Here is a 26129-nt window from a genome sequence, read left to right on the forward strand (position 1 = left end):
GGATATGAAACAGTAATGTAGCTGCCTCAGCTCAGTTTTGGTCAGCCCTGTGAGTTTCCCCCCAAGTCTCATCTTGTGTTGGGGGAATTTGTAACGCTTGAGGCAGATAAGTCGCTGGGCAGGGCCATCTATGAGGCAAGATCTGAAAATGGTGACATCTAGGGGTCAGTTTTGTGCTGCGATTGTGGTAAGAATTTTCGGAGACAAAGGGGAAACAGAGTCGGCTGTCATTTCCCCGGAAAACGGGAGAGTTATCCGATGGGGGCTAACTTAGCTTCCCGCCCAGAGCCACGAGCTGCATGGTGTCTTTTCCTTTTCAGCAGTCATCGAGTGCAGTTCTAATTAATTGTATGTTGATTTTTAGTTAGTTTGTGCGTCGAGTGGCATCGAGTTAAGGTGACGGACAGAATTTCCGGATTAGCTTATATATGGCGCTAAATCCTGTTTATGGGTAAGGAAAAGAAGCAATACTCAGGAAATTGCAGACTCGAACTTTTTTTTTTGGATTCTGGTTTGGCGCTCAGTGTCAGATATTGGATCCGGCCCTTGCTTTGTAGAGGAAATAATACCAAAAGATACCCAAAGGAGATCTAATTCATCTCACAGAAAGGAAATTATCGTTACCAAAGGGGTCTTAAAGGCCTAGGAGTCACTCCAGTTGTATGATAAATAAAAATTAAGAGTTTTAAGTTAACGCCACACGAAATGTAAAGATAATCGAAAATCTAAGGATCAGTCGAAGAATGCGGAAAACGGATAATTATAAGTTTTTTTTGTTTAGGTTATGTAAAAAGAGGATGTGAGTGTAAGAGAAAAAAAAGGATAAGGAATGTGTGATGATGGTTAAAAGGCTAAAAAGGATTTAGCCAAAGGCCCAGATGGCTTTGATCAATATTTATTTTTAGTTTGTTCAGTGGTTAAATAAGAATAAATGTGTTAAAAGAAGCCAAATAAAAAGGAAAAAAAAATAGAAGCGCTTTTGACTCTATAAAAATGCAAGCCAAAAGAAATGTCCCACATATACAAAGCATATTCATAAATGAAAAAAAGAGAGCGATATTATCATCTCTCCCGACTCTCGAATTTATGAGTGAGATAAATTTTAAATTTAAACCTCTCCATTTCGCCGAAAGCTCATCAGTGCAATTTCTGTAACTTCCATTTATATGTTATTTCGACTTTAAATTAATTGTATTGCATGTATTTATGTTTTTATTTAATATCTATTTTAAAATGTCCTCTAGTGCTAAGAAATTGTATTAGGCTTTAAATATATTTTAAAATGATTTGCTAAGTTCTACTTTCTTTGCCTTCGGCTAGGATGAGTCCCCTGTAGAGACCCCAATGAGAGAAATTGGCCATTCAATGATAATGTGGGAGGTTTTTGGTAGAGAATGGCCAAGGCAGGGAGGGCAGATGTAAGTCCACTGAAACACCTGAGGAGCACTGGAATTCCGCGAGCGAAATAGCTATCCCCTTCGTGTTTATGTGAATTCGGATGATATTGCCTATCCTATACCACTTGTCGCTGCACGCATAATTTGATTAAATATTATACAAGTATGTCTCCATCGACCTTTTCTTGCTACGAATCCTTTTAGGTCTGCCATAAAAGCTTCAGTAGTGTAGGAGGCACAATTACGTGCTTTTGATTCAGTGGTCGCACCAAAAGTGAGTTTATTCTTTTCTGAGTTATGCATGCTTAGCCTATTTGACAACAGTGGAACTTAAACCGATAGTACGTGAGAGACCGTGACAGACATATCGTCCGGTTAAAAATGTGTTTCGCACAAGAGTAAAAGATACATATATAGGATATTATAATTGTGGAACTTAACTTAGAGCATGAATGTATAATAGGATCCTTAGTACTTAAGTGTAGGTGTGTATGACTGCTTGCTCCATTCGGCCATCCTGACTAGAGAGCTCCTGAACTCCTAACTACAAACATTATTGATCCATGGGCGCATATTCGATACTGCCCAAACTCCCTTGTAAGGAAGTCTGGACTGTTGAAAACCTTCAACATCCTCCAAGACATATCTATCAATACGTAGTACATTAGTTATTCTATAAGGACCTTTAAACTTTGGTATAAGTTTTTTCGACGCTCCTATGTGAGAGTCGAAATTTCTAATCATTACTAAATCCTCTTGCTCGTACCTATGATGCTGTTTTCTTTTAGAGTCTGTTAGCAACTTGTTGCACTCTGTTGTAACTTTTCAATGCTGTTACTGGCTTTATGTCTAATTTTTTCCGAGTTTCTAATTTCACTATTCTTATTTTATTCTTCAAAACTTTCCTTCAAGTTATCTATAACTTTTTCCTGACATGGATGTTGATTTATCGATCTTTGAACTGTATTATTAAGAACATGCAATCATGGGGCCAATGCTTCTATTTACTCTTTCGACTATACAATTTGCCTGCGGAGATCCAGTAGTTATTTTTTTTGCTTAACGCTGTTTTCCTCTAAGAAAACTTGAAATTCTTTGAATGTAAAGCATGTTCCTCGGTCTGAAATCACACATATCGGCCTTCAATAAGCCCTAAAATAGTCCTTTAACGCTAAAATTGCATCACTGAATTTTGTTGTTTTAGCTTAATTAAAGCTTACAAATTTCGTACACGCATCTATAATTACTAACACGTGCTTGTTAGTTCTACTTTTATCTACAAGACCATAATGGCCAATGTGTATTACGTAAAAGGGAGTAGTTTCTTTGTGGATGTTGTGAAGAAAACCCTCATTTTTTCCAGACTTTTCTGAATAGGCAATACATTTCAGGCAATTATTAATTATTATAAGCTGCATTTTTCTCTAACTTTTGGGAACCAGTAGCTTTTTGAAATCACTTCTACCATTTTATCTATACAAACGTGTCCTTACTGATCATGATAACTAAACAAAACATGTTTTTCCATTTCGCTTGGTACATAAAATAAAAAAGCTGCCTTATCCTTTTTCCTGTAAACTATTCCATTTCATAATCTTAGAGTTCTTCTCGTTGCAATTTTTTAACAATGCTTTTGATTTCCTTATCTCTACTCTGACAAATAATTTCTTCAAATGAGTAAGAATCTATCGTGAGTATGTGTGTGTCTACTCAGTGCATCAACGTGTTGCATGCGATTTCCAGCTCTATGTTGTAGACTACAGTCGTAATCCTGAAGAAATAGAGCCCACCTTGCAGTAGTTACAATCTGTAACTATTTTGAACGATATTCCTGAAGACAAGTTCTAAACCGTTGTAAGGAGCAAGCTACTGCGAAAGTTTCTAGTCCGAAACTATGGTATTTCGCTTCCACATCTGTCGTGCGTTTAAAATAATATATCACCGGGTGAAATTTATTGTCTTTCTTTTCCTGCATCAGAGTTGAACCGAAACCTAAGGCGCCAGCATCACAATAAAATTTTGTCGGATTATACAATGCCAAAATAGGAGCTTCTAGAAGGTTTATTTTTAACATGTCGAAGCTCTAGCTCTGGCCCACCTTAATCAAATATTCTATCCTTTCTTACCAGATCGTATAATGTCTAGCCTTAGTTCGAGTTTGTTATCTACCAATCGCTTAAACTCTTCAGTTAATATTTCTAATTGACTCTTACTATCTTTTGTTGCTATCAAAATGTCGTCCATGTAAATACGAACCTGGCCTTCTCTAACCAAATCGGCCAAAATTTTACTTCGAAATCTTTGGAACACCGCAGGGGCGTTTCGTAATCCAAACAGCATTCTAAGCCATTCACATTGACGTTGTGAAGGCGCTAAATTTAACTGAACTGAACTGGAAAAACCCATTTTTGAGATCTAACTTGGTAAAATGGGTTTTATTAAAGTTATTGAAGGGGTGGTGTAACAACTATCTTTTAACATATTTTTTTTAAGTATTCGATAGTCTACGTACAGACTTTTTCTTAACTAGTACTATTGGTGAAGCATATTCTGACACGCTTGCCCGTATGATACCGTTTTTAATACAATCATCTAACAAGTCCTGCACTTGACTTGGATCGTAATTAAACGGTTTTTTCTTGTTAAAACTTAGTTTCATTGCCCATTTAACTAAAGAGATCTCTGGCCGTTTCGCTTTTATATAATATTTGTCAAAAATGTTTGAAAGATTGTTTCTTAAACTAAACTCGCACTCATCATTTATATTTAATTGGTTGCACTCAGTTAGAATGGGGCATTCAATTGACATTTCAGACTCAAATTGCACGCATAAACTTGGACTTGACTTTGCCGTATCATTTGAACCACTCAAGTTGCGTTCAATTTTATTACATTGCTCATTGCTCTCTAATATTTACCCTAAATCTTTTTAGTTTTATCTATTTTGCTATCATTTTTAATTCTATCATCAGTCATTCTTGTAATGTCACAGCTGTTCTTAACATATTTATTAAACAAGTGAACGTTTTTAATACAACCCTCAAATTCAATTCTATTACAGTTCAAAAAATCATTTTCAGTAATCCTATCATTTGAGTAATATTTTTCTATATTCATTCGTGTAAACATTTTCAGTTATCCTATGACTTGAGTAATAATTGTCAGTAATCCTATCATATTTACCCTAAATCTTTTTAGTTTTATCTATTTTGCTATCATTTTTAATTCTATCATCAGTCATTCTTGTAATGTCACAGCTGTTCTTAACATATTTATTAAACAAGTGAACGTTTTTAATACAACCCTCAAATTCAATTCTATTACAGTTCAAAAAATCATTTTCAGTAATCCTATCATTTGAGTAATATTTTTCTATATTCATTCGTGTAAACATTTTCAGTTATCCTATGACTTGAGTAATAATTGTCAGTAATCCTATCATTTGAGTAATGATTACCAGTAATCCTATCATTTGAGCAATAATTTTCAGTAATCCTATCATTTGTCAATCCTGTCATTTTCAGTAATCCTATCATTTGAGCAGTCATTTTCAGTAATCCTATCATTTGAGCAATCATTTTCAATATTTCTATCATTTGAGCAATCATTTTCAATATTTCTAGCATTTGAGCAATCATTTTTAAAACGATCTTACATATGTTCATAAAATCTCTTCCTAGAACAGCGCTATATGCCATTGATTTGTTCGCCACAACCAGTAATTCAAAATTAAACTTTTCTTTATTCATAACAACAAAGCATGGTAATTTTCCAAGTATACCTAAAGGGCTTTTGTTTAAGCCAAAGTAATTTTTAAGATAATTTTCACTCATACAAACAAATTTACTTTTCATTATGCTTTTAACGCAGGATACCTTTATAAAACTAATTGGGCTACCAGAATCAATTAGGCATTCTTCAAACAAAGACTTGCCACAGCTAAAGTAAATTTTAAACGGTCTTACGTAATTGTTGCTGGGTATGTTTTTCTTCTCGGTGCACTGAACCACTTGGAGCTCCAGACTTCCACATGCGTAGCAGGATCCGAACTCGCGCTTGGGCCTGCGGCATACGGCTGCGAAATGTCCAACAGAGTTGCAAATGAAACGTCTAATAGTGGTGCCCAAACCAGGTCCACTCCCGGCAGCCACTTTGAGGCGTCCGGTGTAAACGGTGTTTTGCGGAACGAAACTTTCGTGAATGTCTGCAAAATTTGTGCAGACGAGTTGAAGCAGTGCATTTGCGCTTGTTGACGAAATCAATCAACTTTTTGTCGTACATCTGAATGTGTGCAGCTAAACGTGTTTTTCCGTTGAAATAGGTGGCAAAGTCTTAAGATGGTTGCCACTTGCGCTCCTGAAACTTGCGTCGGGACATAATCTTGCTTTCCTTGGACTGAAAAACCTTCGCAAGTTGAGTTAGCAATTCCTGAGCTGGTAGGGTCAAAATATTTTCCCTCATTCGAACCGCAGCTATCTTGGCCCGCTCCATGCCGGTTTGCTGTGTTATCTGTTTCATTAGCGCAGGCCACCATATTGACACTCCGTAGAGTAGAATAGGCTTGACTACCGCTGTGTGTATCCATTCGGGGACATGCCCCATTTCGTTCCGATGGCTTTTTTGCAGGAATAGAGGGCAATTGTTACCTTTCTCGTTCTCTCTCGGCTGTTCAGACGCTTATCTAATACTAACACCAAGTATCTAGCGTTATCACTGAAAGAGAGAGATCAGTTATTTAAAGTTAGTGGGTTTAGATGAGGAACCTTGAATCTTTGTTAACAGCACCAGCTCCGTTTTCGAGGGGTTTACCCCTAAACCTTTTCTGTTGTCCAGTCAGAGAGTATTTTAAGTTTGGTGGTCATTAGATCGCATAGTGTCTGAGAGAATTTCCCTGAGAAATTAATGGCTACATCGTCCGCATACGCCACAACCTGACTACCACCCCACTTCCATGTTACACAGCAGCTTATTTACTGCGATGTACCATAGTTGAAAGGAGACTACACCACCCTGTGGGGTTCCCCTGCTCACGAACCTTGTTTGTGCTGAGTTTCCTAGGGTGGAGGTTACCATTCTGCTCATCAACAATTTATGGATTAGCTCCACGACTTGAACCTCAACACCCAGGTCGGTGAGGGGTTCGGTTATGGCTGCAGGGAGAACATTGTTGAGTGGTTGAGTGACTTTTCGATTTGGCTGACTACCGCGTGTAGAGCTGATTCGGTGGACTTGCCCTTTGAGTATGCATGTTGTGCTGCTGATAATGGTTTTGAGTCCATGACTGACCTGATGTGCAGTCCAATCAGTCGTTCAAAACTCTTAAGTAGAAAGGATGTCAGACTTATAGGCCTGAAATCTTTCGTCGTCGTGTGCGCGGCTTTGCTCGCTTTGGGTATAAAGACTATCTTTGTTTCCCTCAATGTTGATGGAAATGTTCCTATCTTAAGTATGGTGCGGAAAATTTTCTTTAGCCAGTTGACAGCAAGTTGACCAGCATTTTGGATGTACGCAGGGGAGAGATTATCAGGTCCTGCTGATTTGAGGGGCTTGAAACTGTTTATGGCCCATCTTATGTTACGTTCATAAATAAGCGTTTCCAGGTCGATGCTTGAACCAGACTGATTTTCTGGAAGACGTTCTGCCTGGAGACTACCCGGAAAGTGGGAGTCTAGAAGAAGGCTTAGGGTCTCCTCACTAGAGTCTGACCATGAGCCATCTGGTTTTTTAAGGTATCCCAAGGAAGGCGTTGTTTTGGAGAGGATCTTCCTAAGCCGAGCTGCATCGGTTGTTTCCTCTATGTTTGAGCAGAAGGTCTGCCAAGCTGATCGTTTTCCACTTCTTATGGCCTTCTTGTAGGAGGCTAGCTCCAACTTACATTGTTGCCATTTTAGATCTTCGTTCCCCGCTTTCGCCCTGTTAAAGTTCTGAAAGTTCTGAAAGTTTCTGGGTTCACCAAGGAGGCTTTTTGGATCCCCTCGGTTTGCATTTAGGATAGGCTGATTCGAAGGCCATATTGCAGGCTTCTGTGAAGGTCCCTATCTAGACTGGGTAGATCACTATTGTCATTTGGGGGTTCTATTGGAAGAATACCTAGTAAGGCTTCTCTATAAGCGCGTCAGTTTATTCGTCTAAGGTTGACGAATTCAGCTGGAGTGGGAGGGTCTATTGATAAAGTATTTTCGCTTGAGACTTCCCAATTTGTGACTTTTTCAAGCCCGGCGTCTTTATGGAGGACGGCAGCCAAATCCTCGCTCGGGGCCTACTGGGGACGTCACGCTAATCCAGCGCGACGATTTTCGCCCCTTTGTACACCTCGCCAAGCTGCGCTGTCCCCTTCCTGTGTATATATCACAGGCCACCACTTTGACGCTGCCCTTGAACCACCCCGCATCCTTGCAGCATGGTGTTGGCTGGGGGAAGTCTCGGAGCAGTGCCATACACTAGGTGGCCAGCTTCTCCTCGACTGCCTTCCATTGATTTTTGGGGATCGGGCCTCTGGAATTTCCCTCGTCCACCAGCCCAATCAAAATCCTGTCCCGCGTGATGTCCGCAAAATACAGGTTTGGTTGGACCTTCGATCTCTTTGCCGCAGGCCCAGGTAATTCAAGAGATCGCTGCCTCTTCTTCCACCTTCTTCAACCATTCGGATGAGGGGTTGGCGATCTTGCTCCTGTTCTGTGAGCGGAGTGTCTGCGCGGCAGTCCGCTTCTCCGCATATGTAATTTTGCTTTGCTCGGTCGAGCTCGGTGGAGCGACAGTCTTAGTCGCACCTTCTGCAGTTTTTGGCGCCGACGCACACTTTGCAGAGGTGCTGGCGGCCGACTGTTTTCCATCTTTCAACCCCGAATTCCGGGATAGCCCCCGAGCTGGTGCCAGCACAGGCGGAGCCAACGCTCGCAGATCCTGTCACTGTTGCAGCACCCACCTTTGCCAACGTTTCGGGTTTTTTAGGAGTGTCCGGCTCCATTGTGGTGTTTTTTTCTTATTATTTGTGTTCATTATTGAATCCCACGAGTTGCGGAGAAAGGAAGGTCCACCCGGGCAGAGATCCGCGATGCCCGGGTATGGCGATAGTTAGGACAGGGGGTCACCATCTCCCTGAACCCACCGTTTGAGACTGAGCTAGTTGTTAACCCGGGCCCTCAGCCAGGCTGACTCTCGGCACGGTCCGATTTACACCTTAGTCCGGCCCGGGGGCTCGGTAGGCCCTCCCCTTTGGCTCCGACAAGCCCGGATAGGGAGCCCCTGTTTCATATTAGTCGCCTCCTACGACAAGCAATGACGTGCTGTGGCAGTATTCTTCGCCGCTAACCACACGGCTTAGTCTGTAACTATTTTGAACAATATTCCCTGAAGATAAATCCTAATATTGTCTCCTCCTCTTTCAAGGGCCATTCTTTCTTTTCTTTTTTAAGCCACTTCGGTCCTTTCCACAAAAGTTCAGAGTTTCCTAGCTTGTCTAATTGTATGCCTCTCGTTCCTAAATCAGCAGGATTTTCCTTTGACCCTATGTGTCTCCATGCAGTCGTTGGTGCGAGTTGCTTGATTTGTACTACTTTTGATCGTATAAACCTGTGTTTATTTATCCAATTTTGTATCCAAATTAACGAAATTGTTAAATCACTCCAAGCAAAGACATCAGTTTTCGTCGCTATGGTCGCATTCATACATACATTCAACAATTTTGCTGGTAGGTGTGCTACACACAGTCCCAATTTTGGCAGAGTTTTTCGGTTTTTTATTGGATTAACTTTTGTTTTGCTTGCTATTATGGTTATCCCACTTGATGTCTTCCCATATACTACTGATGCATATGCTTGCTCCGAGGCGTCTGCAAACTCATATATTTCTGTAGGCTCATTTTTCGATCCTCCAGACCGTCGTAGAATCCTAATGTTGCCTATTGCTTTTAATTTTGCATTAAAATTTATCCATTTATTTATTTTTCATCCAGCACATCATCCCATCCACAGCTTTTAGATAACTAATTTTGCTATGATTGTTGATGGTGCCAACCAACCCATTGGATCAAAAATTCTTGCTAAGGTCGATAGAGCTCCTCTTTTTGTTATAATTTGTTTTTCTCTTATAATCGGTTGGAGGGGAAATATATTATTTTTCTGCATCATTAACCTCTCCTTCCGCCATGTGTCCGTGTCGTGTATAATCATACATGATTTCCGAATGTTGTTGCCTTAATTTTGTATCTTTTCCAAACAGCTTTCCAAATTTATTAATGGGGCCATTGCTTTTTTTCGGGATTCTCCCAACTCTTTATTTTCCACATCGACATCAATCTTCGTCGTTTTTTTGTATAATTCCATACATTTCTCAGTATCGGTCACGGTTGTTGTTTCTGGAACTTCTTCCAACTTCCGAGTGAATGCGTTTACTACCCGGTATTAGCACAATTTCAGATAAAATCGATCCCAGTTTAGTACATTGACCTATCATGGTTTTATCTTGTTTCAATCCTTGAGTAATAATTTCGGCCAAGAGATCTTGTTAAAGGCTGAGTCCGCCACAAATCACAATCCTTTTTTACAAATCATACTCAAATGACTGCGGTGGTTGTGGTCTTAATAACTTCGTTAAAACCATAGCTTCGGTCTCAAATCGATCATTGCTGGAAAATCTTGGACGTATTAAAAGCTGGATCGACGCTTTTAATAACCTAACCTTTCTCCTAGTCCATATATTTGGGTTCTCTTTTTCTTTTTGGGTACTATTAACATTTGAACTGCCTCTTTAAAAACGACAGTAATTTAAGATCCTTGGTCCACTAATGCTCGGAGGGTTATCCACTTGCATCTTAGAGCTCTATCTGCGCTGTGGCCAACAAAGTTGTTTTCCCTATTTTGATATTATAGTTGCTTTGGTTTCTTCTTGCCCATGTAACAACTCGTGATAGCGTCTACCACAATTATGTGTCTGGGCTGCCTTACTGCTTCCTACAAATCTTTAAGCGTCTGAACCTCTATCCTGTTTTTTAAGAATGTTCATATTGTTGTTGTCCTAGACGATCAAATTTCCTCAGTAATATTCCAGCAATGAATACATCGGTGTCATCTAATGCGATGCCCATGCCCTTGATGGCATGAGTGCATTTTTGTGCTGTGTCCAGCATGTTTAAGACACTTCTTTCTTATTTGCTGTTTATCATAAACATAAACATTTTTTATAAACAACTGACGTTTTTTAAAATGTCCAAGGCTATTCATACTTTTCATCACATATCAGCAGATGCTTTAATATTAATAGTTCTTTAAATTATTGTTTTTTATATTCCCCTGTTGATAGGTTAATAAGTCTATATAATTCTTCAATTTTCCGCCTTTGCTGCTTTTTTTTTCCAGATTTTTTGGATTTTGGATTTTTCTTCTTCTTATGCTGAACTTTTTTTGTCGGGCCTTGTCTTCCTCGATTCTCAATAGTTGTGGTCCTTCTCCTTTATCCTTTTAATTTTTTTAAGCTTTATAATAATTTCTTCTCGAGTTCAAGATCTTTTGTTCTCGAGTTCAAGATCTTTTCTTCTCGATTAGCAAAATCGAGAACTAATAGAACAATTTCTCCTCAATTTCAAGAACGTTTTTGCTCGATAAACTGAGAAGTAAATATAACGAAAAAGATCAGATTTGTTCTTGGTTTTTTCGTTCTCAAATTTTTTCGGTATAATGTCATTGGTTGCGATAAATATTTATACATTTTAATAGAAAAGGCTATTTCAGCATTAATGCAATGGTGGTAAGTTTGTTTTAGAGAATTATTTAAATTCGATAGTGTTGTGTAACTGAGTGTTCCTTAGTTATGCAACTACATAATGGAGATATTAGCACTTGATGCCACGTTCAATTTATTTGGAATAACAGCAGGACGATAGAATTTTTCTCCAAAACGTCTAATTTGTTTGTACTAGCAGACTCAGGGATTGCTTTAGAGCCCTTTGTGTTAACGACATATAACAGTCCACAAAATGAAAGTATGGAGCATGTGTATAACGAGAAACATGCAGCAGCTCGGAACATGTAGAAAGGACTATTGGTCTACTAAAAAGTAGATTTATATGCTCTTCATTATGATCCAAGTTTTGTTTGTAGCATTATTAATGTTTGTTGCCTGTTACATAACTTTTGCCGCCGACGTAATGAGTCAATGCCTGAGATTGATGAGGAGATTCATTACGGAAAGGAACTTAAATATTTCTATCTATCTTACATTCTACGTTTTATAGCCTTATTATTATTATTTAACATATTGGAAAGGACTTCCAACTTTTTGTCTTCGATCTTTTGCATCTCTGTATAATGCTGGGACCTCAATTCGGTTTGGGTGCGCATTGTCAGATTAAACTCCTAGACACCACGCGCTCCATTTTGTAACGCAAACCTCCTCCAAAGATTTGGCTTTTGGCCACGGAGGCTTTTATATCGGTTCACAAGTAGTGTCCGGAACCAAGTTGCCAAAGACGATGAAAAAGGTCCCAAAACAACACGCTTTGCACAATAAGTACTTTAAATTAAGGGGAAATAAGAAGAAAGACACTTTTAAATTAAACTTAGATAATTTAAACTTCTAACCATATAAAAACAATCCGAAAAGCGCTTGCTAAAAATAAGTCCCAAGAAAAATCGTTCGAAAACTAAAACAGGGGCGGCGGATTTGCAAAACTCCAGTAGGTTAGTATCGAGACGATTCTGAGATGCGATCACAAACTAATTGTTAAAAAGCCAAATATGTCACTATTAACAAAATCAGTTATGCAACAATGTTCTTAAAACATCAAAGAATAAGGTAAAATTATCATTTGCACTTTAATTTATCGCAAAGTATTTTAAAAAATTAATTTCTGTTCTTGCGGATCTAAATCCGTCTGCCAAATGTTTGGCGAAAAGTTTTTGTGAGATTTTTACGGAAGTTAACAGAGAATTAACAGAGGGAACAGGGCTGTTTAACTTTAAAATCTTCGGTAGTCCAAGTTTATTTACTTATTCTAACGAAGACCCCTTCAGAAATTTATTGTTTTGGAAATATTTTGTGAATATTATAAACTGATTTTATAACTGATTGTTTCTGGTGAAACCAAAAACAAGTCTTTTTAACCAAATATTTATCAACTCACAAAATTGATAAAGATATTCGAAAAAGTTTAACTAAATTACCCAATTTTTTCACTAATTGTAGAATACATAAGAAAATGTTCCACTTCGATGTTCATTAAAAAATTTCTTTAAGGGGTTAGACCACGATAGGATTTTCAAATTTTTGAAACAATTTTTTTTTTAACCCTGGGGGTACCTTAGTATTATAAAAATAAACTGTCAAACTTCAAACTTCTAGAGCGTCTCTAAATGATTTAATTTTCATATATAGGGTACCGCCACTAGTAATGATCTTCGGAGCATCTTCTCAGCAGATGGTAACATTATTATTTCTTTCCTTGACGTTTGGGATATTGTTGTCTGCAGATGTCATACATATACAGGCTCTTAATCTTGCCTCGTGACAGTTGAACGTTTGAAAAGTACGCTACCACACGTATTCTCAGCATTTGTTTTATTGTTTTGTGTATTCTTAGAAAACTCCAGTTATGAAATATATATATAGTAATGATGGCACATGCGCTTTAGGTATAGTAGGAGATTTAGTGGACCCAACCTGATCGTTAATTAATTTTATAAAAAATTGATAGATAAGATCCCCTTAAAAAAGGGTCTGCTGCGGATCTGATACTCATTTCGAGAATAACAGCGCCAAGAAACGCGACCAGGAAAAGCATAAAAAAGGTTAATATAATCTAAAAAATTAAAAATCCTAATAAAAACAAAAATTAAGTACTTTTGAATACTTTAAAGGAGTTCGTGAAACAATCGAAAACGAAAATAATGAGCCTATTCTGTTGATACTAGACGAATTGGTGATGGGAGCCTTAACCAAAAATGTACAAAATGGATCACACCGCCGGAATTTATCAGTTGTTTTGGTAACTCTAAATATACTTCATCGCATACCCGAGACATTTCACTGAATACGAAATATATTATCAGCCCTGTTAATTCTGTGTCAACTCAGAATCGGGTTGATTCTAGACTTCGGCATTTTAGCGATTCCGCCGCCTCTGTTCTTTGGCAACTCAGGTTCTCTACACAACTTGTAAAACACACCACTGACATCAGATGTTTCTAGCACTGGCTAAAAAGCGGCATACAACAATTTGAACATTTGTATTTGTGGCCAGCAATGCCCGTTCCTCCGATTTTATGCGTTAAACCAATATACCATTAATGCCATTAGGTAAGGGACACCAGCGGGCGAAAAGTTAATCGGCCCTAAGGCAGCAAAACTCTGACAAATCAAACGTCTTTGTCAATAGGGGACAACTGCCAGAAAGCTCATTTTGCTTGGAAAAAAGGGGCCCAAAAGAAGAGAAATGTTCGGAAATTCGGAAGTATTATCAAAATCATTTCCGAGTGAACAGGCCTGAATAACTTTTAAAAACCCCCGAGAAAAGTTTCAAGACAAAATTATCCATAAAACCCAACAGAGTTATTTAGAATATATGAAGAAGGAACAGAGCAACCCCACGGATATTTACTTATTGATCTTACTCATGGTAACAACGATCTCTTTAGATCTCTTTTCCGATGAAAATGGTTTTCAAAAATAATATAAATCGCTTGAAAGCGAACCAACATGTATTGTATATACTCAAAAAGGTCAGCAATAAACTACGGCAGGCAATAATAAGCAATAGCGACAGTGGAGTGTTAAAAAGAGTAGTGGAAATACTTTTGAACACATAAAAAAATATAAAAGTGCATTGCAAAGGCGGATTTTTACCTATTTTACTTTCAAGAATTTTTGGAAAAATTAAAAGAAAAATAAAAAACAAAGATAGTTTTTTTTTTTTGTTTTGGCAATTATTTTATTTTACACGCCAAAAATTCGGGTATTAAGTGCAGGGCAGGTAAAAGCTTGTCAGTATTCTTGTGTTGTTATTAGAGGCGCCCGTGTCCATCACGACCAATAATCCGCTGGGTGCAAAGACGTCGTCGACCCAATGGTGCAGCAAGCCGTTTAGCCAGACGGTTCGTGTGATCCAGCAAGCGATCTCTGTATCGATTTGAAAAGCTACAAAGTGTCTCCGTTACCGTCGGCACTTCTGTGTCCTGAAACAAAACGTAATTTTCGAAATAATGGTGCCATTTCACACCCAGTATCCTCCTAAGCGCCTTTGATATGAACGTTTGTACCCTTTTAAGAGATGAATCACAGGATGCCCCAGCAAGTGATTCCCCAAATCAACGTCGACAATGACCTTGAAGAGTCGCAACTTAGCCTGAAGGGTTAGACCGCTACCTGGTCGAAGAAGCCAGTCCATTCTGTCCAGTTTTGATCTAGCTGAGCCACACACGCGGTCAATTTCTCCTTTCCAACAAAGGCGACGAAAACTGGGTTTGGAATATCCGACAAAAATGGCATTAGTTTGTAAAGGAGACAAAAACTAAATGGCGTCTACGAAAGCCAAACTGGTGGTCTGGAAGGGCTTCAACAAACGCAGCTATTGCTAAGAGACTAGCAAGCATGATCCGCTCAAAAATCTTGGAAAAAGTGGATAGGAGACCGATAGGAATCTGGGGAGCACGGGTTTTTTTTTCTTTTTTTGTGACTAGAGCACGTTTCCAAGGGTGCACTGCTAAAAAAACACATAGTAAATGTAACTATTTCATCATTGAATCAATTATTTTTCCTAACGAATGAGAGTCACACATGAAAATAGTAAATATAATTATGTCGCATAGTTTTTTTTTATTCTATGATGCGCATAGTAAATTCAAACATTTTTGTATTTGATTTAAATATGCCAGAATAGTTAAAAATATTTAGTTTAAATACGCCGCGTAGTAAACCATAGTAACTATTTCCATATTTGATTTGACCATTTTAAACTTCAATTTAATAAGAATACGTATTTATTTCAAATTAAGTTCATATTCACAATAAACAAAAGCCCATAATTATATTGAAATTTTTTCTGTTCCATCTAAATAGTATTTTATATTTAATATTAATATTGACCGTATTTCGAATAAATATGACACATTGTTAACTTGAAAATATAAAAATAAAATAAAATAATACATTATAAATATAATAAATTCATTTTAACTTCACTTAGTTTATTTCAGAACTCGATCGCTGTTTCCTTTATTTTCCATTAGCACCTTTTTCTAGGAGTCTTCAGAAAAATTATATCAAACAAATTTCCTGAAAAATAATTGTAATTAAATAAAATAATAAATTATTGAAAAGATTATATTTACGACTTCGGTCATCACTAGGTTCAAACCTTGATACAAATAAAACGAAATAAAAAGATGAGAATAAACACAAACTTGCATTTAAAACTTATGTTAATTAGATACCACTATTCATAGGAAAAACTACGATGTCAAACTTCATCTTAATCCCTCTTTGCACATTTTTATTTTCTTTGAAAGTTTTAAACATTTTTCATATTCAAAACAAATTGCTTCAGGTTTCGGATAAATTTCTAAAATGTTTAAATCAAATATAAATCAACATTCATCATTCTTTACAAAATTGCAGATTGTTGAAATACTAAAAAAAGGATGGTAAACTTTGATTTTAATATGAGGAATATCTTTTTAAATATTATTCTCTTTGATTTAATTATGTTCATAATTGACTGAAGGTTTAACTATGTTTTCTATTAAAACCAATGATTTTTATAATTGATTTGAATACGAAAATATTATGTTAAATCAATTATAAAAATGTTTGATTTCACTATGCGTTTTTTTTTTACCAGTGTGTAGTGGCGCTTGACAAATACAAAAAAACAAAACTATATAAGCAACCTCAAAAGACCACTACAGAATCAAAAACAAATCACCCTTAGAAGTAGGCAATAGACAATGGCATAGTGTCCAAAAGTGTTCAAAGTAAACTGCTTAACCTATGTCACAGTTTTAGAAGCAGGGGACAAAACCCGAATAGTTAAAAGAATATATTAACCCCTTCGCGACACTTAGTAGGATAAAATGTAATTGAACTTACAATGAAGTTTAATTTATTAAGAGAAATACCTGAGACGACGTTTCGTTAAATATTAGAATAAAAATTAGCTATAAAAATGGTTAAGCTATAAAAAGGGTCTAGCTAGTTTTCCTGGAATAGGGATGTATGGGAATAATCGGGATAAACAGAGTCGGCTCCGATATTGAAAAGTTATAAACGGAAACCAGAAACACACGCGACCCCGATTCCCGACCGTGGGGGGTATATAAAGCCGCCAGAACCTCAACTCAGCCTTTCCAATTTGAGTTACCAAACGTAGTGGACGGTTCCAGAAGTTTTTCTATAAAAAGGAAAAGGTTAAGTCCAACGCGCCATTGTGTTCCAGTGGCGGTTATAAAATTTTAAATAATATTCCAGTGCGTTTTAAACCCCAGAATTTTGGCAATCCAAAGTGAGGAAAAAGCTAGAAAATCTACAAAAAAATTTATAAGCAATCAGTCAGCGGTAAAAGTAACGACAAGCGGTCGAATCGTCCGGCGTATTAAAAAGAGTGAAAGTGCGAACAAAAACCTACCAAAACGTGAGCCACCCACTGGCAGCCCAGGCATTAACCCTAGGGGTTTAGGGGCGCCACCTCGGCGGCAAAAATTGGGTCAAAATAATATAATAATAATATACAGCTCGAAATTACGTACCGCCAGTTCGAAAAATGTTGTCTTAAATTGGTTATGTATATATTTAAATATATATATATATATATATATATATATATGTATATGTTCAAAACTGTATCTATAAATACCTGTTCTGCTTTGGTTAATAGTTGTAATTTTTCAAATATCAATACTGGTTTGGATGGTCAAGCTTGTTGTGAATTTTGAATGAATTCTCGGACGCATTTATAGATGGATTCCCTAAAAGTCGAGTGACAACCACAAAATTTCATATTCGATTAATTAATCCAAATAAGACCGTCCAAAGGGGGCCATACAGACTCAGTATCGAGGAAAAAGAAATAGTGAGAAAAAGAATAAATGAAATACTACAAGCTAATATCATCCGTCTAGCTCTTCTCCAATTGCTAGTCCGATGCTTCTGGTAAAAAAGAAAGACGGATCTGACCGACTCTGTGTAGATTACCGCGAGTTAAATTCGATCACGGTGGCATAAAAGTTTTCCTTGCCTCTTATTAATGATCAGATTGCTAGATTAGGTGGGGTAAAGTATTTTACGTGTTTGGATATGGCAAGCGGAACGTACAGCATTCGTTACACCAGAGGGTCAATTTGAGTTCTTAACAATGCCTTTCGGATCCAAGAATGCGGCACCTGTGCTTCAAAGGGCGGTAATTAAGGCGTAAGGTGAGCTGGCATATTCATTTGTCATAGTTTATATGGATGATATTTTAATAACTTCTAGTAAACAAGAAGAAGCATTTGAAAGATTAAGAACAGTTCTAAGCCTATTATCTCAAGCTGGTTTTTCATTTAATATCGCGAAATGTTCCTTTTTAAAAACAAGCGTGGATTATTAAGGTTTTCAAATCAAAGATGGCGAAGTTAGACCCAATCCACGAAAGGTACAGGCTTTGGTCAATCTACACAAGTAAGACAGTTTATCGGTTTGGCGTCATACTTTCGACAGTTCATCCCAAAATTTTCTGAAATAATGAAGCCGTTGTAAGCCCTTACCTGTCAAAATAAAATATTCGAGTAGAAAAGCAACCATGAGGAAGTGCGAAAAAAAATTATCGAAATTTAAACTGATAAGCCGGTGCTTTTAATTTTTGACCCCCAATATCACCTCGAACTGCACACTGACGCGAGCATGGATGGCTACGGTGCAATACTACTTCATAAAATCGACAATAAACCTACGGTCATTGAATATTTCAGTAAACAAGCTTCCGCTACTGAATCACGTTACCACTCTTACGAGTTAGAAACACTAGCCGTGTTTAACGCTATGAAACATTTCCGACACTATTTACAAGGCCGGTATTTTGTTGTATTTACGGATTGTAGTTCTGTGCAAGCTACGCGAAATAAAATAAGCCTTACACCAGGAGTACAACGGTGGTGGGCCTATATGCAGATGTTTGATTTCGATATAAAATATGTACCTGGTGCAAAAATGGCCGAGGTAGATTTTTTGTCACGCAATCCGTTGCCACCGAAGGTAACTACTAAATCGTATCTCAGTCCTGAAAACAAATATGTTTCGTTGGCCGAAATATCGGACAATTGGTTGCTTGCTGAGCAGCAACGAGATGAAGAAACTTTATCCATTATTTCAAGAATTCAAAATGAAGAACTGGGAGAAGATTTGGCCAAAACATATGAATTGCGTTCTCAAATACTTTTCCGCATAATCCAAAGAAATGGTAGGACGCGCAGCCTTCCAGTAGTGCCCAGATCATTTAGGTGGTCGGTAGTAAACCACGTCCATGAGGCCATAGTTAATCTAGGGTGGGAAAAGACATTGGACAAGATGTATGAGTTCTACTGGTTCGACAATATGTCTAAATATGTTCGAAAATTTGTAAGTAATTGTATCACCTGTAAATTAACAAAACCACCCTCAGGTAAATTACCAATTGAACTTCACCCTATACCAAAAGTAGATATTCCATGGCACACTATTCACATAGATATAACAGGAATCAAAAGGAGTATATTATAGTCCAGATTGACGCCTTTATTAAATTTGTTTATTTGCACCATACCACACATATTAACAGTGAAAATTGTGTCGAAGCAGCGAAATCGTCAATATCTATGTTTGGCATACCAGCAAGAATAATAGCAGATCAGGGAAGGAGTTTTACCGGAGCAGTTTTCGGAGACTTTTGTAACATGCAAAAAATACAAATACATTCAATTGCAACGGGAGCCAGCCGTGCAAACGGCCAAGTAGAACGAGTAATGAGCACCCTGAAAGGTATGCTGACTGCCGTAGAAAGAAGTCAGCGTACTTGGCAGGACGCTTTAGGCGAGATACAATTGGCCATAAACTGTACTGTAAATCGAATTACGAAAGCAAGTCCTCTAGAACTATTAATTGGAAAAGAAGCGAGACCACTGTAGAGCACCAAGCAGCTGCACTTGCCCCTGCGGTATCGTGGTTGAACTTTGGTAATGTCACTGGATTGTTTTCACTTCTTTGTGGTTCTGCACTTTTCACTGCTCTTATCACTTCCACCATGCTTCGATGCTGCATTTCTAGAAGTGCACAAACGCGATCATCGGACTCAACTTGGGGTGTAGGCGATCCCACTTCTGATGTCGGAACATCGAGTTCCTCAATGAATTCTGCGGCGTGCGCTTTCTCGTCTGTGACATTTCGTAACCGCACCTCGATCGAGATTGTCTGATCTGTCCATCAGAACTCCCTCTTATACAGCTCAAATTGGTCAACATCCTCCTGTTCACATATGTACTTTTCCAAATACCATATGGCCGTCTCTTTTACTCGCACCATGTCACAGAGAGACACATAACGGACCTCCGTTAGGCTCAACGCAACACTTACACACATAAACTCATATAAAGAAAGGAATGCGAAGGGAGATAAAAAGCATTCATAACATAAGCTTAAATTCTAAGTAAAAATGTAATTCCAAGTAAGTCAGCATTTCATGTTAATTCTTATTTTAATAGCGTAATACCACGAAAACAAACTAAAGATCCGACATATATATATTTATATATATATATATAAATGATTTATATATATATATATATATATGAAAATGGTTTATATATATATAATTTATAAAACCGTTAAGTATTTATTTTATATTTTTATTTATTTTCATACGCCTGTAAGGGCATAGGTATATTATACAGAGTTAATTCTCTGGAGAACAATTTTTGACTAAACTAAGGAATTTATCCAACTGCAGCTTGAGGCCTTTGCCTGGCTGCAGCGCTGTCGCAAAGGTGCCGGGTCACCGTTTTGTCCCTATCAAAAGCCGTCGGAAGGTGGTTATTAATCAATGGAAAAATGCGTAGGTCAGCCAGTGGCCAGAATCTGCATACTTGAGTTAGAAACAACCGACATTGGAGCGTTTCTCCGGGTGCACGAACGCCTGCATCCCCAGAAACTGTGATGGGCATTCCAATCCCCTCCAATAAGAAAGCGATTACCCACAGAGCCAAACAGGCGCAGAAATTCATGAGCTGACCAAGAATGATGGTGACCAGGAGGACAGTAGATAGCACCGAACGAAATTCCGCCAAACCCAGTGACCAAATTTATGGCAACTGTTTGCAAATGAGGCTCTGATATCGTGGCGCTCAGGTGATAGTCAATGGAAGAGTTAACGATAACGGCAGCACCACCACGATGCCGATTATCAAGGTGGTTTGCGGGGCTTACAGTATATCCATAAAAACGGAAAAAAGAACAGCTGGTAAAATGTGTCTCCGAAATAAGTAGATGTTGCGATCCTGGAGAAGATGCTCACCCTCCAGAGATTTACCAACTAAGCCGTTGGCGTTCCAAATTACGATATTTAGCCCGTGATTAGTCATCGCAATGCGTCGACCCCAGCGGGGTGGCGTGCTTAAACATCATTTAATCAAGAGTACCAACAGTTTGTCAATAACAGCCGCTTGAGCCATCGCAGCATTGTCTTGCTGCTTTTAGAATGCCCAAATTCTTGACGTCGGAAACACCTTAAAGGTCCTTTTCTCTGGAGCTGCGGTTCTACTTTCACCACCTGGTAATCTACTGTGCGAATATCATAAACTTCTTTGTTGTTTCTCGCTGGTTCCAATTCAACAAAGAATATAACCCGGTTCGTCTTGCCATTTTCACCAGGGGGGTTGTATACACTACGAGGAATGTGCCCCAAGGCTTTAAGCCTTGCAGTAATTTTTAGCTATCTCAGTAGCCGCATGGAGACATCTTAAATTGAAAGGTGCTGACAAGGATTCCATTATCCTTAAACAGCTTCTGGACCACACGGTATACACTTCCGTCATCCACAGTAAATCTACAAGAAGATCGACCAGTCATCTTGAGGCGAAAACATGTAGTCACAGATGAAAGTAGAGCAATTAGTTTTTTTCAAAAATCTGTGACTTCTCTCAGCAGAAAGGGAGGGGGCGGGGCTCGCGTTTTTTTAAGTATGAGACGAGGCATTGCTTGGTGATACCGCAGGAAAGTTAAGTTGGACAGGCTCTGATAAACCATGGCCAAGCTCAGGCTCGGTGATAGGATCAACAGTCATTGTATCATCGTCATCATCAGACAGAATAGCAAAGCTATTGTTCTTCCCTGAGTAAGAAGACTCTCCTTTATTTAAGGAGACTGTTGAGAATTCGTAGCAGAGGCGGCTACTTGAGGACGTTTTTGATTGCTAACAGGCTTTATTAGCGAAGTCTTAGTTCCACCGCTTACGTCCAGATTTCTTCTTTTCCTGAGATATTCACCTGGGTCAGACGCTTTTTATCAGCAGCATTCTTACTATTCCAATTGACAGGTGACAGGTTCAAAAGGATCATCACAGTTTTGATCTTTATAGGTTAAATTGTCCGAGATATCAGCGAGTCACCTATTGGCATCAAAGGAAATCGCCTTGGCATTCCTAGAAACTTGGTTGACGACTTTTTTGACAGCTTCCTCATTATCGACCAGTAATCTGATGATTTGGTCCTTGGCAAACTCTTAGTGCTTACTCGCACGGGGGTCAATATTGCTTTTACAACAGGTATTTCCAGAGATGGCTTGAAATTGAAAGACATCTTTGCCAGGCATGATATCAAATTTGAGCAATTCAGAAATGCAGTCGTTTAGGGAATACCCAAATTATTTTATGATATCGTCGGTATCGCATAAACAGGGGCTAATTTGATTTTAAGTATTCAGGAATTTATAACATAAATTCAAAGCATATTCCCCACATTTTGTAAAAGAAGACGGAAAATTAAATATATTCAAATTTTATTTATTTTTGGAAAATCGTGATAAACTCTTATAAATCCATTTGTATATTAATTTACACAAGTAAGAGTAAACTTATACATACTTAACTTATACAAACTTTATTATTATTAGAGCTACACTTAAAAAAAAATGCATCTGTCACTATCTATGTGCCTTTCCCCAAATTTTTCATCCACCTTCCACCATCCGTAGAAGGTGGAAACGGTTGGAATTTTCAACAAATGAGAAACTCCGATTATACAGAGCACATCCATTTTCCACCTTCCGATTTCAGCTGATCTCAACAGCTGTGGCTCGTCAAAACATTAACCAACCCAACAGGTCAACCATCTTTGTTTTTTTTTCATGAGCCACAGCTGTTCAGATCAGATGCAATCGGATGGTAGAAGGTGGATGTGCTCTGTGGAAATCGGAGTTTCACTTTTTCAAAAGTTTCAACGGTTTGGAAGGAATGACTGCGTTAGAAATGAGCTGCACCGCAAAAACATCTGCTAACTATCGCCTAAATTATTCCGTCAAAGTCCGTTAGTCCGGCGGACTAACTGCGAAGTTTTTGGAGCTGCAAAACCTTATGGACCATCCCTTCAACGGATGTTGGAAGGTGGATAAAAAGTATTAAAAATTTAAAACAATAAATTAAATTTTTATGTTGTTCAATTCCTCAGTTTTACTTTCGGCCTTAACTTATGGACGCTAGCTTGACTTATCTAAATTTAATAGTGTTGATAAATATTTACGCGTTTCGGGCATGTTTTTTTCAAACTTTTCGGAGCGGTCTCACTGCTGCCCATTTTTTTTCTCAACACTTTTTTGTTGTATTTGCTATATAAACGCGCGAAGACTTCGTTTCAGATTTAAATTGGTAGCGCCCGCAGCCCGTTGCAGTTCTTCCAGTAGTCCGCGAGATAATCACAAGTACGATGGCCGACCATGAACTCCAGCAGTTCTTTGCGTAAGTAGAATTATGATAGTGGGCTGAGATCCGCAGATGACTTCAATGTGTGCGTCACTGTTCTTACACATACTTGGATGTTAATGTGCATATTAAGATACATATATACGGGCTACGGCATCTTCGCTATTAACTCAGCAATGACATTCCCTGATTAGGAACTACAAGAAAATAACAGCACGTCCGCCTTCTTAATTTTTAATGGGGGATCATGATTTGTATATTTTACACTAAAACCGGCGTGCGACGTGCATAGAAGCAACTACTATATACATATGTATCTCAATCAGTGGTCGGCCTATTTTTGGAGCATGGTGTAACTTTATAAGGACCTCGGCAAAGCTGATGTGACCACCTTATATAGTTGCATTGTGCTCCAGAGTATAGGCTAAGGCCAAGTCGGCAGAGCAGCAGCAGGTCGGCGGCAGAGGCCGACAAGAACACTATAAATCTACAATAAGCACACACACACTGACAAGTTCCGCATTGCAAATAACCCACACAAAGAAGTGCGGGCATTTTATAGTATGTGTAACGACCACTGAGTAGGCTATTTGCATTTAATACTGGACCGAAGGTTCCATTTACCGACTTTGTGATCGGGCGACACGAAAAAAAAGGCAATCACAACGCTAATCCGAGCGGCTGAGCCGCAAATTGTTCTAGTTTGTGGTAGATAACACCACCCGTGCTTTTATTTTATCAGCTTTTAACGCCCCATATATGTATAATGGTTATAAACCGCTATCGCTTTTCAGTTTCGTTGATGGCAAAAAAAAAGATTACATCGATGCCCTGAAAACGGTTGTGGCTATTCAGTCCGTTTCAGCTTGGCCCGATAAGCGTGGCGAGATCGATCACATGGTGGACTGGACCGCTGGTCGTCTAAGGAGCCTAGGTGCCGAGATAGAGCTGACGGATGTGGGAAAGCAAACATTGCCAAGCGGTCAGATAATCCCCCTGCCGAAGGTCCTACTCGGAACTCTGGGCAAGGACGCCTCCAAGAAAACTGTGCTGGTCTATGGACATCTCGATGTGCAGCCTGCCCTGAAGGAAGATGGCTGGAACACCAATCCCTTTGAACTTACCGAGGTAGATGGCAAGTTGTTTGGACGCGGTGCGTCGGACGACAAGGGACCCGTACTGTGCTGGATCCATGCTATCGAGGCTTACCAGAAGCTCAATATTCCACTGCCAGTTAACGTGAAGTTCGTTTTTGAGGGGATGGAGGAAAGCGGCAGCGAAGGCCTCGACGACCTATTGATGGAGCGCAAAAACGATTTCCTAGTCGATGTTGATTATGTTTGTATTTCCGATAATTATTGGCTGGGAAAAAAGCGTCCCTGCCTGACCTATGGGCTTCGTGGACTAGCATACTTCCAAGTTGAGGTGGAATGCTCGAACAAAGACTTGCATAGCGGAGTGTTCGGGGGAACCGTACACGAAGCAATGCCGGATCTTTGCCACCTCCTCAGCGTTCTTGTTGACAAGGATACGAAGATTTTGATTCCTGGAGTGGATCGCGACGTAAGTAGCTTGTTAAATAACCCAAAAGCTTGCTGCTTACGCTGCAATTCCTTTCGCATTTGTACAGGTTGCTCCCCAGCTAAAGAACGAGGAATCAATATACGAGAACATTGACTTTGAAGTATCTGAGTACAAGTTAGTTAATCTAATATTTTTATCTTATATTGACACCGTAAATCACTGAACTACTATATTATCTTAAGGAAAGACATTGGTGTTGACGAGCTGCCGCACAATGGCGACAAAATCAGGCTGCTGCAAGCCAGGTGGCGTTATCCCAGTCTTTCTGTCCATGGAATTGAAGGTGCCTTTTATGAACCAGGCGCAAAGACCGTTATTCCAAAGAAGGTGATTGGCAAGTTCTCCATTCGCCTTGTGCCCGACCAGGATCCAAAGCATATTGAGGAGTGTGTTGTTAAATACCTTAATGATAAGTGGGCCGAACGTGGCTCGCCTAACAAAATGAAGGTTGGTTTTTTGTACTGTTAAACTTGGCTTTGCTGTAGATTAATTTATTTGTGACAAAAGGTTGTTATGCTCTCTGCGGGCAAGCCCTGGACTGAGGACCCAAACCATCCGCACTATGAGGCTGCGAAACGGGCCATTAAGCATGTGTTCAATGTAGAGCCGGATATGACTCGTGAGGGGGGCTCTATTCCTGTTACTTTGACATTGCAAGAAGCCACTGGCAAAAGCGTCATCCTTGTACCTGTGGGAGCATGTGACGACGGAGCCCACTCTCAAAATGAAAAGATCGATATCTACAACTACATCGAAGGCGTAAGCTAGCATTAAAGCCTTTCACTGCAAAATTTGATAACCTGACTTTTTTTCTTTTAGACTAAACTTCTTGGCGCCTATCTCCACGAAGTGGGAAAATTATAAAAAAGAAATTTAACATCCCATCCTAATACGATGAAACATCACAACCGTGCTCTAATTGAAATAAATATTGTCCTTAACCTTACAATTAAAAAACTCGCCATAGAAATTGCACTTTTCAGGTCACCGTAAACCAAAGTGGAAATGTTTTAAACAAATTGAAATATTTAAAATGTCTCCTAAGATATGAGTCAATCATGCCTGTTCCAGTTTTCACTCGGAAGTGAATTCGTTAACATTGGCGGATTTTACTTTGACATAATCAAAGTTCCCTTGCTTGCTAGCAAATTTCCTGGGGAAATTACTATTTGGAGTAAATAAAACAGCCGAATGCCGCTAGTGCTCTTAACAAAAGCCTATGATTTGATCAACATTTGTCA

General features: G+C 38.7%; 1 protein-coding gene across 1 annotated transcript; it reads left to right on the forward strand.

Moving 5' to 3' along the window:
• Positions 1 to 23169: 23169 nt before the first annotated feature.
• LOC128256388 (cytosolic non-specific dipeptidase-like) lies at positions 23170 to 25887 on the forward strand. Its single transcript, XM_052986715.1, has 6 exons — positions 23170 to 23340; positions 24099 to 24867; positions 24935 to 25002; positions 25071 to 25335; positions 25396 to 25647; positions 25708 to 25887. Exons 1-6 carry the CDS (start codon positions 23309 to 23311, stop codon positions 25750 to 25752), a joined length of 1431 nt encoding a protein of 476 aa, XP_052842675.1. The 5' UTR covers positions 23170 to 23308; the 3' UTR covers positions 25753 to 25887.
• The last annotated feature ends 242 nt before the right edge of the window (positions 25888 to 26129 follow it).

Source organism: Drosophila gunungcola (assembly GCF_025200985.1).
Source record: "Drosophila gunungcola strain Sukarami chromosome 2R unlocalized genomic scaffold, Dgunungcola_SK_2 000017F, whole genome shotgun sequence".
NCBI classification, from domain to species: Eukaryota; Metazoa; Arthropoda; class Insecta; order Diptera; family Drosophilidae; genus Drosophila; species Drosophila gunungcola.

What these genes read in the sequence shown, in the direction of transcription:
- LOC128256388 (XM_052986715.1), top strand. Translation starts at nt 23,309, where the DNA reads ATGGCCGACCATGAACTCCAGCAGTTCTTTGC. An exon ending in TTTGAAGTATCTGAGTACAA is followed by an intron (nt 25,003 to 25,070) that starts GTTAGTTAATCT and finishes TATTATCTTAAG; the next exon opens with GAAAGACATTGGTGTTGACG. An exon ending in GCTCGCCTAACAAAATGAAG is followed by an intron (nt 25,336 to 25,395) that starts GTTGGTTTTTTG and finishes TTGTGACAAAAG; the next exon opens with GTTGTTATGCTCTCTGCGGG.